The 18,097-nt window shown below is 38.0% G+C and overlaps 1 protein-coding gene across 2 annotated transcripts in view; it reads right to left on the bottom strand.

Moving 5' to 3' along the window:
* Window positions 1-18,097, bottom strand: part of ctnnal1 (catenin (cadherin-associated protein), alpha-like 1) — a 55,227-nt gene that overhangs the window by 24,662 nt on the left and 12,468 nt on the right. For both annotated transcript variants that reach the window (XM_052532604.1, XM_052532603.1), the window contains exon 2: window positions 94-283. In XM_052532604.1, coding sequence (XP_052388564.1) covers window positions 94-283 — 190 coding nt within the window. The remainder of the gene's footprint in view (window positions 1-93; window positions 284-18,097) is intronic.

The raw sequence follows: 18,097 nt of genomic DNA on the forward strand, positions 1-18,097 counted from the left end.
CTGTCCATTTCCTGTTCCTTGTTGCCTGGTAACTCTTCCCATGAAAACTGCTTATGTGTCATTGCTCTTCCAGTTGAGTAGTGTCAGACTAACCTGCTCTCCGGGCCTCAAAGCAAGCCAGTCCCATCTCGTCCCTCAGGTCTTCATTCTCTGCTGCAATGGCTTCACCCACCGCCACGAAGCGGCCAACTGCAACACTGACCGCCTGCCCCACTCTCTGCACGGCCCGTAAGGTCTTCTCCGTCTTCTTGAGCTTGTCTTTGTGATTGATCAGTGTGGTAATCTGGAATGAGGCAAAATGTATGGATAACTGAACTCAAAAGAAGATAAGTCGTTTTTGCATTGCACCTCACAAGTTTGAGTTTGGTAAGATTTGTAATGTTTTTAAAAGGAGTTTCTTATGCACACCAAGACTGAATTTATTTGATAAAAATACAATAACATTGTAAAATATGATTACAATTTACAATAACTTGTGTTTTTTTAATATATTTCAAAATGTCATTTATTTCTGGCACGGCAAATCTGAATTTAAATGGGAGTGTACAATGCTTGTTCAATGGAGAGAGAAGAGGAAAGAGTACACGAATGAAAGTGAATGGCCAGAAGAGAGGTGAGAACGGCCCCCTCCTCCAATCCTCTTCATCAGCATACGTTTAACATCACACGCTATCACGCTTTCAACACAATCACAGCTACGCTCTTCTGTCTGTGTCAGGATTGACTTCATCAATCATTTACTCGCAGCCCTTTACACTTTCCGCATTCCCTCACCTCCTGCTGATGGGTAATGGCAGGTGGCCTGCTAAAGGAAACCTTTAATTGGAGTACAACAGCAGGGAGGCATGGACAACATAAGAGAATAATTCTCTACAACAGGCCGCATGGAACAAACAGCAGCCTACATGTGCTACTGTCAACCAGTCAACAGCAATACGACAAGAAAAAAAAAACTTCAGACAAGAATGCCTTTAGAAGAAGTATGCAAATAATGTCCTTCCCAGTATTTTACATTTTAGCTTAGAACTGCACATAATCAGTGACAGATTTCTCCTACTCCGCAGCAGATATTTCAGCATGGATAGTGACTGATGAATGAATGTTGTACCCTTCATATTTACATTCCTCATGAGCGAGTCATCTGGGGTTTGAAATTTGGCAAGGGGCCACTTCCCAGCAAACAGGAAACTATCTCTGTACTTTGGCTATCTCTGTATGTTCTGGCAAGGTTTTCTCAAAAAAGAATTTAAGACTTAAAGGTGCAGTAGTAAAAACCCTTTTGGAGACTTCACATTGTGTTCATTTTGCTTAGTGCTGTCATAATTGGTCATTCTGAGGGAGTTCTTTGAATCATTCCCATGCATTCTTTTGTCGACACCCACATGCAGAAGGAAAGAGTGATAAATCAAGGGGGAGGTGTTTCTACGTCATCCTGTGGTCCATCGCTCGTTCTGTGTCTGACACATCTACCTGAAGATGGCTGTAATCAGATGCTCGGTGAGAGATAAAGGGCCCTGTCCCTGCCTCACCGTTCCTGTGCCGATATTAGACTGCTACAAGCCGTCCTGCTGACAACAGAGGGCCATCCATGAGTCACAGATGGAGAAAAATGAAGCATTCCCTGAGGAGGGGAAAAACTCCAGTTGGAGGATAAGGGTGTGAGGCGGCTGTGAACAATGGAGGGTTGAATGGTTCGATCAATCTTGACATTACATCAACAGTTCTAGTAAAGCATCATGTAGAAGGTTTATTCAGAGGCCTAACGTATCTGGTCATACTCTTATTTCTGCTGATGGAAATGTTGGCAGGCCACTGCAGTGTGAGTAAATGAGTGTTTGAGGCAGTGTGTGAATGTGTGTGTGAATCCAGCATGGCTGCAGTAAAGGTAATGTTGTGGTTACACTCGCATGTCCTTCAGTAGTGGCAGTGCTCCAGAATGAGACACTGACCCGAGAACAGCTCTAGTCTTACTCACTGAAGTCGGACCAGAAACATGAGAAAGGTCTTAAGATCTAGGGCTAGGCTTTGCACACAAACTGTTTAAAGAATCGGCACATGTGTTTTCATGTGTATTTCTATGTGTCAGAGGGAGAGGGTGGTGGCACTCAGAACTTCCTGTTGCTGGATTAGCACATGGCCCACTCTGGCTATGTCCAAAAAAAAAAAAAAAAAAAGAGGCTGCATAAAAAAACACACAGCAGTCTCCTCTGTCTAAATGCCGCTGGCAGTGCAAACTGAGCCAGAGGGCTATTTCTATTTTGTGCAAAGAGAAAACTCAAATCTCGCTTGTTGAAATTATTTTCTAAACTTGAACAAGTTTTCTGAAGAAACTTTGTATGACTTTTGGTTTGTTCAAATAAAGTGAAGTCTTCTGAGAAATATACCTTTCGAAAAAATTATACAATTTGTGCTTTTAAATTACGAAATATTTGAGTGATTTTTACCCATCAACAATGTCAAGCCATTTGAAATGATGCTAGACGGCTAATGCACTTTATCATTACCTGCAAGGTGTGGACTTTTCCAGCACTAAATACGTTATCAGTGGACTGTCTCACAATCGCTCCAACCAAGAAATATATTTCAGGGACAGAATTTTACTACAGATCAATCTATTGGACAAAAGCTGGAAATGCTTGCACGAACCTCCCATGGTTCCTGTTAGATTGGATTTGAAATGAATGGAAAAGTAAAACGATTATGCTCTATATCGATTTGTAAGAGTGAGTGCTTACAAGAAATAGCAATGTTTTTTTTGTGTCTGGGCTGTAATAAAAAATAAAATAAAAAATCTATTTGCCAGTGTAACTAACCGGTTGATATTTCAATAATTTGAGATTATTTTCTTAGGCCAATAACAATTCCCTGCATAGAAAATTCAGAGTAACACACATACATGGGGCATAGAGTTTAAGACTATTGGTGAAAATGCTTCTATTTTGCATTTTTATAATCGAATACCTATTTTTTTTATTTTTTTTACAATTGATTATCAGAATAACTCAAGGGACCAGGTTTGCAGCGACAAATGCATTTGAATTGTAACCTAAAAATATATTGCAGAAACATACATTTTATATCATAACGTTTCATTAATAAAAATAATAATAATTGAATTCGTTGTGGGCAGTGCTCTGACATATCATGTAGCAGAGTTTTGTGTCACCTCAGTTCAAGCCTTGGCTCGAGGTCCTTTCCTGATCCTGTTCACCTCTCCATTCGCTTCCTATCTCTACTCAGCTGTCCTGTCCTATACACACTTACAGTGACCCAAATTTCTGCTTTCAAAAAACATATTTTGGACTTTGAGCCCCGTTAAATCAGCCATCACCCATATTGCTTTCAAGATATTGGCATTGCAAATCCCATTTCCATAAACTATTACTGCGGAGAGAAAAAAACTCCACCATTACGAAAGGAAACATGAAGGACAATCAGATTGTTTTTATATTGACATTAGATGCATCTGACAGCTCTTCTCAAGCACCCTATACATCTATCATGTTTCATTTCTTTACAGAGACAATTCCAGTTTTCCATTCCAAAATCTATCACTCTGGAAAGACATCTTGAGCAAAACAAGATTTAGATAATATGAAAAGTATTTGTGTGATGAGTACAGCAAGATGACTAGACCCTGAATGAACAACAGCCCTGATAATTCACTGCACAACGTGAGTTGTAGGTATATGCCAAACAGTGGCAGATGGATGTGGGTTCAACAACTTTATATTAAATTACTTTTTGAAATAGACAATAAAAACAAAGTGCATTCATATATATAAAGAAAACACATTTTCAAGTGGTCCAGTCTAACTGCACTAAAGCACGAGTGACTGCACTTGTAAGTGGAGCTCAACCTCTATGGTGATGAATACTGTTTGAATAAACGAATGGCACGGGATATTGCAATGGCTTGACATGACACAATGTGAAAAAAATTTCCAGGAAAAACACAATGCATTTCATTTTATCACAGTCTATCAGCGTGAAAGATGGAAAAGATCTTTTTAATTTCACGAGCTGTACCTGTGAAGAACGAAAGCTCCATCACACTCTTTTTCAATCTCATGCTGGGTTAGAGGACAGAAAAAAAAAAAAGATAAAAGTGGTTAAAAAATGATTTTTAAAAAATTGAGAAATGATCCTGGAAGTTGGCATGCTCTGAACGCATCCATGTGACTCTCTCATCAAGCATAAGGAGATATTTGTACCAAAAACACAACATGATGACACTATGACAGCTCACTCAATCATGCCATAGGGCAAAAAACTGTTTAAACTAACAGTAATTAAACATTTGTCTGACATTATGTGTGGATTTGTCATTGTCATCCATCATCTTATATATTCTCCATTTGTTTCAAGTTAAGAGACTACTGAAGAATTTATACTAATATAGGATGATACCTTAAATTCAAATCTACACCATTAAATCTTTCAGGTTAATTATTATCAGGTTTTCCATACCTATCAACAACATAATTATTGTGCAAATAGCAGCACTGAAATATAATTATGCTTTTGGAAATGTAATCAGAACTCAATGCGCTTGAGCTTTCAGAGACCACCTGATGCAAACATGTGAGCTTTACACAAGGGAGTAGTTGAAGTCATGATGAAATGAGCACAATAGAGTCTGCATTTCTATTGGCTAGGTGAAGTAACATTGAGTTCTCTGGTTGAAATCCATTAAGACAGAGATAATTAAGACCAGAAAGTAAAACAGGTAGCAAGTGCCATGTCTGAATAAGACACTTTTTGTGTGACTGAAACTGGACTGGATGAGCTCATCTTAAAAAGCAGATATAATAATGATAAACACTTTGGGCACATACCCAGAAGACCTACTATATCGGTCAACAACCAGTAAACACTTTGCTATCCCATTAGGCCACAAGATCTGAGGAGCTGTCAGATTCAAAAAGTTATTTTATATTTTGTCTAAAACAAATAAAAAGTAAACTAAACCTAAAAATCTATTTTAAATACCATAAGTGAGGTTGAATGCTTGAATGTGAATTTATCATTATGCATCAATACGCATTTATACTACACACCTGCCAAGCCTGCAGTTTGGGTAAAAATCAAATTGATTTTTTTTTTTTTTCATGATTGCAAAAATATAATAGCAAATTCCACCTTTAATTGCTAAAAGGACTTTACAATAACATACAACACAACCCCAACTTAGGAATTGTTTCGCTGCTCCCATAAGGACTCTCTTCATGATGATTACAGCTCAGACTACACCTAAATCAGACCAGAAGGGCTTGTGATAAGGTACCACGGGTCATCAATGTACAAAGTCTCACTGATCCATTCCTGTACACCCATTAAATGTGTGGCTAAAGCCCAACAGGCAGAGAGAAAAAAAGTGAAGCCAGAGCACATGTGCACTGTACATGGCAGCTATTGAACTTGCTATATAAACAAAAAAAAAGCTCATGAGAAAAGGGTGGCTTTTCTAACTTGGCATGCGAGAAGGATCATACTGGTCGATGTGGGATATCTTCAGGCTCAACGCGGAGGCTGCAGACCACCACATTTGTTTTGCATGCATTCCTGGCGTTTTATCCCTTTAACACGCCTGACAGGTTATATGTTGGTGGTCTTCTTATCTTTAGATTAGGTGGAACCACAATTTCCCAGGCTTAGAAAATGTGCTCATCGTGCAAAAAAAACATCAAGACCGTGAAAAAGTATGTGTAGATATGGCAGATCTATGAACTCAAGAGCCATTCAAGTTCACAGGGAGTAGAAATGAATCATACTTTTCTTTTATACCTTCAGGTCGTGTGGAGCGATTCTGAGATTAGTTAGGCTAAGTCATAATACAGTTCCAAGTTCCTCTCACAAACATGTATTTATTTATTTTTTTTTAAGTCAGCACAATGGGAAAAGTCCTCTCTTATCTGTGTTTGCGGACTACATCTGAGCTGATATGACATGGATGGCAGGAAAGTGTGGTCTCCTGTACCTGTGAGCTCAGTATAGCAGAGATTCAGGGCTGCTTTTTACTGTGATTTAACGCAGATGTGCCTTAGCAGAGAGATGAATGGCTGCATGGGGAGGGAAATAAGAAGACGAAGTACATAGTGCTGTTGGAATGCTGGGGCTAATAATACCCAGTGATTGGTGAGCTTTGTGCCCAGCCAAGAATCACTGGCTGCACAACAGCATGGATGTCAAACTGCTCGGCCATTTAATCACTCTTTATACAGCCAGCGTTTAACTCTATTTTACCCACACTTGCTCTGCATTGATGGCATCTGTTAAAACAAGATGTTTGGTTTTGGAGTGGCACAACCTAAAATATAGTGGTGAGCATTCAGTAACAATACTTGCTATCATCCACAGTGACTTACAGTAAAGTACACTAAACACAGAACATTAGGGACTTGAAGGGAAGCACTTGAGGGTACAAAGGTGTTACATCAGGCTTGTGACCTCAGCTCTTCACTTCCCAAATCAAGCATATTTGGAACCAGACACTTTTTTGTGTTTGCAGCCCAGATCCTTGAGGACAGCAATCACAACACATTTGAGAGTGAAGCAGAATATTCTATAATATAGAGAATTATACAGGGCAGGGTATGATTACATCTTTTGGGATTTGACAGGATATACTACTGATTAGACTAGTTCAAATAAATAGTCATCTAAAATCCATGTGTCCAAGGGCAGACTGATAAAAAGCTTCCAGATCTCTTTGCAGTACATGTCCTCCTCACTGCTCCAGTGGATTCAGTGGCACACAATAAAGCCCTTTCATTCTGCAGCTCTGATGTAAGTGTGATTACCGACTCAAGAGGAGGGGACGGGGGGGCTGGTAACGTGACCGCTCACTGAAACTTCTCCCACAAATACCAAAAGCACACAGCCACTCTGACCTTGTCATTACTGTAAGAGCACACTATTAAATAGAGGGCAAAGGTGAGGTACATTAAGGTGGAGAGAGCACAGAACAAGCATCCTGAGGCACACAGTGGGTTTGGAGAACTGGTCAAACACTCCACACCAGTCTTCAGGGCTGGAGCTGTAAGGGTTTCAACAAAATATATTCTTTAATGTCAAAATGATAAAACTGGTTTTACATTTTGTAATGCAGTTTTCACCCTTTTTTGCCTTTTAAACCACAAAGGTGGCACAGAAGCACTTCTTAAGTGGAATGCACAATGCTGCTCAGAGGTGACATAAATAATTTTTTTACAGCAATCACAACCTGTATACTTTGACACTAGTGGCTGAGGTGGGGCAGAGCTGGCATAAATTAAGCCCTATTTGCATGGGATTAGAATTATTTAGGTACCTTGTGTGATTTTGACATGATTATTTGAATTTAAATTAGTTGGTCACCTAGTAATGATGTAAAATACCCTAGACACTAGCCTAGAACTAGGGTTGGGTACAGACACCCACTGCCAATATGGAACTGGTACCTATGTAACCAGTATGTACCAGAACCAAATCAGAATGCAGTTTTCAGTGCCTCATTTCGATACCACTTAAATGCTTGAGTGGTTGATTTAAATATTTGTTCTCTTCTTCTCAGAAACAGACGTAAGCATCACAAACGCAAGTCAGAAAGCTCTAATTACACAAATCCAACACATCTTTGTAGTAATGCGAGTGTCCATGTTGTTTTCACATTTCGACTTAATAGCACAACTTGGGAAATGAGAGCATCCGAGGAATGCGTGAATGCAGCAATTACACTTGCTCTGATGGCAGCAGGTAGATACCATTAGCTAGCTAAGCTAAACATTCTTAAATTAAAAGGCCTAAAGCTAAACTTTTAATGAGAAGCGTTTCTAAACCTGTTGTCAAACAAAAGAGAACACTATAACATTTTTATTCCACAACTGCTTGTGATCTGATGTTGCTTCTTTTGACAGAATGAGGCAGAAAATATGTTCTATAATGTAAAAAGTATATGGTAAAAAGGCTATGTCGATAATAAATATACTTAATTATGATGAAAATATCAAAGATAAAAGACAAATTATACATTGTTGCAGTCAAGGGTTTATTCTCTTTGTTTTTTTCATTCAAAATGTTTATATATTCTTGTTAACTCAGTTACAGCGATGGCAATTCCTTTGTCCATATTAGGGATTTCCTGAGTTCTATTCATTCTGTGATGCACATGCAGAGTTTCTGTTCAAGGGCACCCTCTGGCATCCAGTATAAATGAAACAAACATTAAATGTGTTTATAGAGCTCAATAGTGGCCAATCTATCCTATTTTGGGTAAAAAGATAAAAATTATTAAGTAACGGTTCAGGCACTGGTACGGTTTTAAAAGTATCGATTTGGCAGCGGTATCGTAAAAACCCGAACGTTACCCAACTCTACCTAGAACACCCTTTAAAATCACATTGCAACTAGCTAAAAATTCCAAAATACCAGCCCAGAAAGTATTGCACAGAAAAATATAAAAATCTCAATTAGGAAAAAATATCTCACTACTGAGAACATCATATCTTCCCTCTATAGCAAAGCTTTCCTTGGTGTAATTGTCATGAGAAATCTCTTTCTCACCCTCTAATGGCTTGGCCGAAAGTGAGAGGTCGTGTCCAGTACACATAAACCCATTTTCACCTCCAGTTTTGACAAAGATGACAGTCGAGTCCTCAGAGTTCATGCACCAGGTGTCCCAATAGAGGGTGGAAAAAGTGTACATTTCCAGTTCATTGCACACCAGCCATGCAGCATTAACACTGAGCTGAAATCTCCATGTGTTCATGAAACAACATTCAGCTAATACAATAATAAAAAGCTACACTATATATGTTCACTGAATTCTATAATGAACACTTGTTTACTATGGATCATGGGCATAGGTTTGGTCTCAGCTTTGGTGGGTATTTTCCACAGAATATGCATTTGAAAGCCTGGTCAGTCACTACTGCTAGTTTATTTTTGTGGTTAGCTAGTTATTTTGCCTACTTACACTCTGACTCTGCTTTATGAAAAAGCTTCTTATGTCCCCTTTCTTCTTCTTGGGTGGCATCTACAAAGTACAAAAAGGGGCAAAAAAACCCCCGGAATATTAAAATGTTTTTACTCTGGCCTTTGTATGTGGCAGAGAGAAAGCCCTTTTAACTTACCGTCGGCGTCGTCAACATGCGCGCACCACACACACCACACCCGCTCGCTGCTAGTGCAAGCACAAAAGTAGTCCCGGCCCGCGTGTGTAGCCTGTCAGATACCCCGCCACCAATCAAATTGCAGCGTTTCTTGTACTGTCGTCGTCCTGGCCGTTAGAATCGATCCAAATAGCAGTGCAAAGATCCAAATAGCAGTTCAAAGGAGCTTGCTAAATATTGGTGGGGACAAATTTGTCATCTCAAAATATTGATTGGGACTAGTACCTAGTGTCCCCCCATAAACCTACGCCCATGCTATGGATACACTAAATATTCGAGTTGTCATAATTTACTCATAATAGTCTAACCAAGGGTTGTGGGTTTGAGCCTCATACTGGCAGGGATTGTAGGTGGCGAAAGTAAATGTACAGCACTATGTCCCACATTCAATATCATGACTGAGGTGAGTAAGGCACCAAACCCCCAGCTGCTCCCCAGGCGCTGCAGCAAAAAAAGGCTGCCCACTGCTCCGGGTTTGTGTTCACGGTGTTTGTGTGCACTTTAGATGGGATAAATGCAGAGCACGTCACATCTCTTTTTAAAATGACAAAGCTATCACACGGATATGAAAAACTTCATATATAGTCAAGTAAAAACCTTTATGAATCTTATATGGTGGCTCATGGAGATATGCTGAGGATCCTGTATCAATACATTTTCAGGTTTCAAAAAAGGCCTAACAGTGTAAATTATGAATGTTAGTCTACCCTTGGAATAAACTTCATGCCAGCAATTCAGAGATGCAAAGTTGTCAGTCAAGAGAAAGACAAGCAGGGGAAAAACTGGCTTCACATTAATGCTCCGCACAAGAGAACTCTCATGGCCCACCAACAGTTTTCTAATCAAGCAATAAAACTGAAATTATGAGACACAAAGGATACAACTTCTGACTGGTTCTGCTAGAGATTCAAACTCTATACTCGTCTGCCGAAAATAAATTCAAAATAAAAAACTAAAATCAACCATTTGAAACGCTACAAGTAAATAATGTTCAGTATGAAAATAGATTTATTATTAGTAATGTATAACTAAATTATTTGTGTGTTTTTTAAATTAACAATAGGACATCCCTTCCCTTTCCAGTTTTAGACCAAATTCCCCTTCACACTAAATTCTTTCCTATTTAATACTTTATGACCCTCTGTTCCAGTCTTCACTAACCATGTCACAAATGCTTTAACAGACACAAGATAACTATCGCTTCTTCCTAGGACAAATTTACCCCAAAAGAATGAAGTTTTCTTATCTGTTTAATTTGCAGCAAGCTATATTCCATCTTGTCTAGCCTGTGGGCAGAGAAGACAACTTGAAATTACAATTCTTCATGGGGTAAGACACTTAACCTCACAGAATGTTCCTGCAATCGGGGTACCATAAATTGATTTGGATAAAAGCCTCAGCTAAACGACAAATTAACCATTAGCTTGAGAATTTCACATAGAAGCCCAGAGATAATAAGACTCAACTACACTGCCATTTAAAAGTTTGGGGTGAGCATGATGATTTCTTTGAAAGAAATCACTCCAATGCTCACCAAGGCTGCATTTATTTGATCAAAAATAAAAACAGTGATATTGTGAAATGTCATTACAGTTTAAATAACTGTTTTCTATTTTCATATATTTTAAAATTTTATTAATTACTGTGATGACAAAGCTGAATTTCATCACTCCAGTCACAATCCTTCAGATATCAATCTAATGCTGATTTGCTGCTCAAGAAACATGACTTATTATCAGTGTTAAAAAACAGTTGTGCTGCTTTGACTCTTTGATAAGTAGGAGGTTCAAAAGAGCAGCATTTATTAGTATAGAAAAGTTGCTTGATAAAAGTATTAATTTCTTTAAAAAAATAAAAATAAATAAACCTTACTGAACCTAAACTTCAGAGCAGTAGTGCATGTTGGGAATGGGAACAATGGCTGGTCTCACCTAAAGAGAGATAACACAATGTCACACTGGCTTGTTTGCTCTGGTGACTCACTGCAGAGTGTGGGAAAAGCACAGGCTATTTCTGTTTAAAGAGTATTAGTAGGCAGAGGGGACCTTAAGGACTCGTGCTTCACCCATTCTCTTCGGCTGTCATCAACCCATCATCTGCCCGGACTGATGAGCAGTGAGGAGAGGAAAAGAAACACTTGTTCGCCCTCTTATTCAATGGAAGGGGAAATCCTTAAAGGGTTAGTTCATCCAAAAATGAAAATTATGTAATTAATAACTCACCCTTATGCTGTTCCAAACCAGTAAGACCTCCTTTTATCTTCGTAACACAGTTTAAAATATTTTAGGTTTAGTCCGAGAGCTCTCAGTCGCTCCATTGAATCTGTGTGTATGGTCTATTGTCCATGTCCAGGAGGTTAGAAAAACATCATCAAAGTAGTCCATGTGACATCAGAGGGGCAGTTAGAATTTTTTGAAGCATCGAAAATACATTTTGGTCCAAAAATGGCAAAAACGACGACTTTATTCAGCATTGTCTTCTCTTCCGTGTCTGTTGTGAGAGAGAGTTCAAATCAAAGCAGTCTGGATATCCGGTTCGCGAACGAATTTCGCATCTCTAATACGCATTAATCCACAAATGACTTAAGCTGTTCACTTTTTTGATGGGGCTGACACTCCCTCTGTGTTCAAACAAACCAATATCCCGGAGTAATGCATGCACTCAAACAGTACACTGACTGAACTGCTGTGAAGAGAGAACTGAAGATGAACACCGAGCCAGATAACGAACAATAGACTGACTCGTTCATGAGTGAAGAACCGGTTGCATCGGTTTTCGGATCACCAGTAGTGCTTTCGGACAGTTCGATTCAATAAACCGGTTGAAGAAAACGGTTCACCGGTTCTTTTGCGCTCGACGTAATGCCGTCATTTGCGATGATTGCCCTTGATTCAAGCCTTCGGTTTACCTGGGCTCATAACACTAGCACATAATCAGTTCAGAATCAATCACCAAAAGAATCAGTTCAGTTCAGACGCTCTGTGTGTCGGTCTGCTTCACGCTGAAGCACACATGCGCAGTATCATCAGCTCCTCGGCTCACGGATCAGACGCGTCTGACAGAAACGGTTCTTCACTCGTGAACGAGTCAGTCTATTGCTCTCTTCACAGCAGTTTAGTCAGTGTACTGTTTGAGTGCATGCATTACTCCGGGATATTGGTTTGTTTGAACTCAGAGGGAGTGTCAGCCACATCAAAAAAGTGAACAGCTTAAGTCATTTGTGGATTAATGCGTATTAGAGATGCGAATCGTTTAAAACGATTCAGTTCGATTTTGTGAACTGAATGATTCGTTCGTGAACCGGATATCCAGACTGCTTTGATTTGAACTCTCTCTCACAACAGACACGGAAGAGAAGACAATGCTGAATAAAGTCGTCGTTTGTGCCATTTTTGGACCAAAATGTATTTTCGATGCTTCAAAAAATTCCAACGGACCCTCTGATGTCACATGGACTACTTTGATTATGTTTTTCTTACCTTTCGGGACATGGACAGTATACCGTACACACAGATTCAATGGAGGGACTGAGAGCTCTCTGACTAAATCTAAAATATCTTAAACTGTGTTCCGAAGATAAAAGGAGGTCTTACATGTTTGGAATAGCATAAGGGTGAGTTATTAATGACATAATTTTCATTTTTGGATGAACTAACCCTTTAAGAAACCCATCTGGAATTGGAAACCAACTTTACCAAGAATGCAGACAACGTGTACCAAATTCAGGTAAAACTTTAGTTAAGACAAATTTGCAGAAGTTGAACAAAGTCCTGAGGGGTTCTTTCACGGATTTTGTTATTATTTTTCAGACATGCAATGGCTGACTGCATCAAAACGTATTTGTGTGAAATGCGAGGGGCTGCCCAGCTGCTCAGTTACTGATGATGCCAGCAATTAATTACTGAAAAGAGCTTAGCTTGTGCCCACAAGTCAAATGGGAGCACCAGAAATTACTGATAAAGAGCACAAAATGAATTATTTTAGCAGTGTAAATGGGATACAGGGATGTTTAATGGGCATGTTTTAGTGTCACACAAGCAGAAACTTGTTGAAAAAAACTCATACCTGGTCAAAAGCAAGACAATTTTAATTAGCCAAGTCATTAAAAACAACAAGATTAGATCAAAAGTACTTCAGTCCGATGCCAATATCAAAATGCCCATTTTATCCTTTATACGATTATTTTCATACACAGTGTGATTACTAACTCATGCCTATACATTTTCAGGACTCACAACCACATTCTCTGGAAACCTGCGCTGTGTGAATGTAATAGGACTGGACAACTAGTTGTCTGACTGTCACGTCATACAGTGCGAGAGAGAGCCACTCTGCTGCACAAACGCTTGTCTACCGTGTGTTGCATTTTCATGTGTGGCTTCAGTAACTTACAGTCACAGAGAAATGTTTTAGATCCAGTCAGTTGTGGCCTAATGGTTAGAGAGTCAGACTTGTTCCGGGTGTGTGTGTTCACTACTGTGTGCTCGCACTTGGATGGATTAAATGCAGAGCACAAATTCTGAGTATGGGTCACCATAACTGGCCACACGTCACTACACATTTTTTTTACGTTTTTACTCCACCGGAGCCACTTTAGTCCGTTTTGTGTCCTGCACGCGACTCAAATGCTCTGCTCTCCACCCAAAATATAAAATCTGCTGTCAGTTAATGAAGGTTTGGCAGATGACTTTGCAACTCGATTGGACTCGTCATGTCAGAAAGTTATAAGGTTTTCATTTTTATGGATGTAACCATCTTTGATATTACTTTGGTCACTGTTGCTATGGTAACTGGTAAGGAATATGGGCTTGACTCCCATTATTCGAGAAGCTACTATAAGTTGTTGTGTGAACGGGACATTTCGTGACGTAATGAATATGATAATTTGCATTTATAAAGTTGAATTGTTATAAGTTATAAGCATGTTAATTAAAAACAGGTTTTGTAATAATTTTTTCTGACCTTTTCATTGATAAATTCAGATTCTGACCTTTGAATGTAAACTTTGAGAACCCCTGATATAGAGTATTAGTATTATGATTGAAGACAATCCTAAATGAAATGCATGAAAAAAGTACCACGGTACTGTCATGTTTTCAACACGGTACTATGGGCTTACCATGGAATTATTTGTCAGTCTAGGAGTCCCAAATAAATACTATATATGAATACAATCATCTATCTGTAGCTTTTGATATTGATACCATGGCACCACTTCAAAGGAAAGGATGAGGTTTTATTGCTAATGTCTGATAAAACAACAGGCCACATAAAAAATAAAAAAACTGCCTTTAACCAAACAAAATGCAATTATTGTGGTCTTACAGCTTTTCCACAAACAATGAGCCCTTTATGCTCTTTGTCTTTGCTTTATTGCTGCTATAAACACTCTGTAAAAGTGTGCATTCAAAAGCTCATGTGCACATTGTTCCAATACCACCATCATCCAAACTCTCACTGTACCACATCCATATGTGTCTATAGTTCTGGGGAATGAAATACGGCGTGTCTTTGAATTCATGAGGGGTTGTGGGTTTGTTTTATTATGTGAGAGGGTGTGTCTTGGCTAAAGATTCCACCTTCTCCCTGGCATACTGTTACCTAAGATGTATGCCTGGTTTTAATGTGGCCTGAATTTTAAAAATGACTCCAGAGCCATAATAGAAGCAAGGAAAGCTGATATCTTCACAGTATGTGTGTGTGGTCTCAAAGGCATGTCAATAAATAGAAGAAAACTTTAAAGGAATAAGTCTGAATCTAGCAAAATGTAACTTAAAAATAAGCTGGAATCATAGCAAACATGAAGGTATACTGTAAATTCATATAAATGAGAAAAAGCAGGGTGGCCTTGATTTGCCAAGTTGGACATGTTCCTGGATCAACATCTTTTGTTAGTCCTGGACCAGCGTTCTTGTCAGACAAACACAGTCCTAAATGAGGTAGACATGAATGTTGTTCAAGGCCCAAATCTAGCCCAAAACCAAATCCTAAAATCTGATCTGGTTAACAGAAATATGCATAAAAAGTTTGAATAAAGATTCGCCTAAGATGATGTTGGTCCTGGAACATGGCAAAACCATGATCAACCAACTTCAACTACAGGTGCATATCAATAAATTAGAATGTTGTGGAAAAGTTCATTTATTTCAGTAATTCAATTCAAATGGCGGGGGGGGGGGGGGGGGGGGGGGGTGTTGTGACCTAGTGGTTAGAGAATTTGACCCCTAACCCTAAGGTCTCGGGCCAACAATACCACAATTGAGGTGCCCTTGAGCAAGACACTGAACCCCCAACTGCTCCCCAGGTGCCCTAGCACTGGACTTTAAGCAACTAGGGCTATGAGCTTTTCCACCCTTCCTCCGGACTCTGGGACCTTGGTTTCCAAATGAAATACAAAACTTGCTCTCATCTGAAAAGAGGACTTTGGACCACTGGGCAACAGTCCAGTACTTCTTCTCCTTATCCCAGGTAAGACGCCTCTGACAATGTCTCAGGTTCAGGAGTGGCTTAACAAGAGGAATACGAAAACTGTAGCCAAATTCCTTGACACATCTGTATCAATGTTCCCTCTAAAAAAATTTTTGCTGAGCAAAACTTTTCTCTATTGGGAGGACATTTTGGTTGCCTGAGCAAAAACAATCTATATACCACACCTGTACAGCGGACACACAAAACTAGAGTGTAACTTTTAACTTTGATGTGCTATTTATTTTATATATGTGCTATTTCTATTTATTTGACCCTTCATGTAACTATATGATGTCCATTTCAGGTTACCTGAGAATGTCTTTTTTTACAGTATACACTGCCATTCAAAAGTTTGGTATCAGTAAATGTTTTAAAGAAGTTTCTTAGGCTCATCAAGGCTGTATCTATTTGATTTAAAAAAAATACTGATTATTATTTCACAAAATAATTTTGTGAAATATTATTGGAATTTAAAATAAAAGTTTTCTATTTTTATATACTTTAAAATTTTATTTATTCCTATAAATCAAAGCTGAATTTTCAGTGTCACATGATCCATCAGAAATCATTATAATATGCTAATTTATAATCAGTGTTTTTTGAGACCTGTGATATTTTTAAGGATTCTTTGATAAATCAAAATTTAAAAAGAACAGTGTTTATTCAAAATATAAATTTAGTGTTACAATATACTAGAGGTGGGCATAGATTATTTTTTTTAATCTAGATTAATTTCACAGTGAGATTCTAGATAGGGCTGGGCGATATGGAGCAAAAAATATATCTCGATATATTTTGCTATATCTCGATATACGATATATATCTCGATATCTTTACAGGAAAAATAACCCCCAAAAAACTACTGCTAAAACAAATATGGCAAATATTACATGTTAAGGGGCCTATGAAACATTTTATTTTTTTCTTCACCATATGTTTTAGTTACCTAATTCTGTGTTTTAGCATGTGCAATTATTTAAATGCATAAAAACAACTTAATTAGTTAAAAACAATTCTTAAAATAGCCTTATGTGAAATGTTTTTTTCCCTTCAGAAATTCTGTGTATTTACATTTTTCTGATTATCAAATGAAGGCATAAACATTCATTTAATTTATCTTTTAATTATTTAAAATTAAGCAAACTTTATTTTTTGGTAAACAAAGGGGATTTACTATTAAAAATAAAACATTGGAGAAATGTTGTGTGATTATTCCTTATAAAATTATGTTCGTTTCATTTTAGTAGTAGTAGTAGTGGGCTATCTACATTCTGCTGTACAATAGTAATAGATTTCTGTCAAATACTTTTATTTTGACGGGTTTACCTTTACAGTTCTGTGTATGTGATACCACAGTCTATGATGTGATATGAGCTAGTCTTACTCAAATCAAACGGTCAGATGCTCATGAAGTGACTCTCAGTGCAGTTCTGGAGATGTTCCTCATGTGTTCACGTCTTTATTTAGAGAGAGGAAAGACAATGAAATCAGCGCGAGCGTTATGCGAGCTTCCGTGTTTAATGAATGAAGACGCGCTTCTGCTCCATTCGTTGGCACAGACACGCAGAATATGCAGGATTCATATTTAAATAGACTTTTCCGGGTTAATATTTGCAGATATTAGTCCATTTCGTGATTTGATGTAAGTGCATTACCGACTTTTGATTAATTCATTCAAAATTTGACCAATTCCGTGACATTCCGCGTTAAACTGTAAATTCCATTTTTATGACTGGATTCCGCGATTCCGTCCGCGTTTCATTGGGCCCTACAGTAGACATCTGCCTGCCATTCGCCCTACGCCTTAAAACTGATATAATGGAGCCAGTTGTCTTTTTTTTTTTTTGACTAGTTCTCTACACGCGAGGTGAGAGGGGACAAAAGCAAGGAGGCGGGGGGCGAGCGAGCGGGGGCGAGCACAGCACAGGGAAGGCAAACAAGCAAAGTGGCGGAATCAGAATATAAACAATATATCGATATATACGATATGTCAAAATCCATATCGTGTTTAAAAAATATCTCGATATATTTTAAATATCGAGATATCGCCCACCCCTAATTCTAGATTAAAATGGCTCATTCAAATTCTACCGAAGGCATTCAGAATATGTGTATTACCCAAATAAAACTGACAAACAGTTAGTCTTTGACAAGAGGTTTATCAAGCTAGGTGGTGCATTAAAAAAAAAAATATATATATATATATATATATATATATATATATATATATATATATATATATATATATATATACACATTATATATATATATATATCCACATTATATATATATATATATATTACATTGTTTTAAAAGTCAAACCAAAAAGTATTCAGACACCAGATATAATTTTTGATATATATATATATATATATATATATATATATATATATATATATATATATATATATATATATATATATCAAAAATTATATCTGGTGTCTGAATACTTTTTGGTTTGACTTTTAAAACAATGT

This window comes from Carassius gibelio, chromosome A19, assembly GCF_023724105.1.
Source record: "Carassius gibelio isolate Cgi1373 ecotype wild population from Czech Republic chromosome A19, carGib1.2-hapl.c, whole genome shotgun sequence".
NCBI classification, from domain to species: Eukaryota; Metazoa; Chordata; class Actinopteri; order Cypriniformes; family Cyprinidae; genus Carassius; species Carassius gibelio.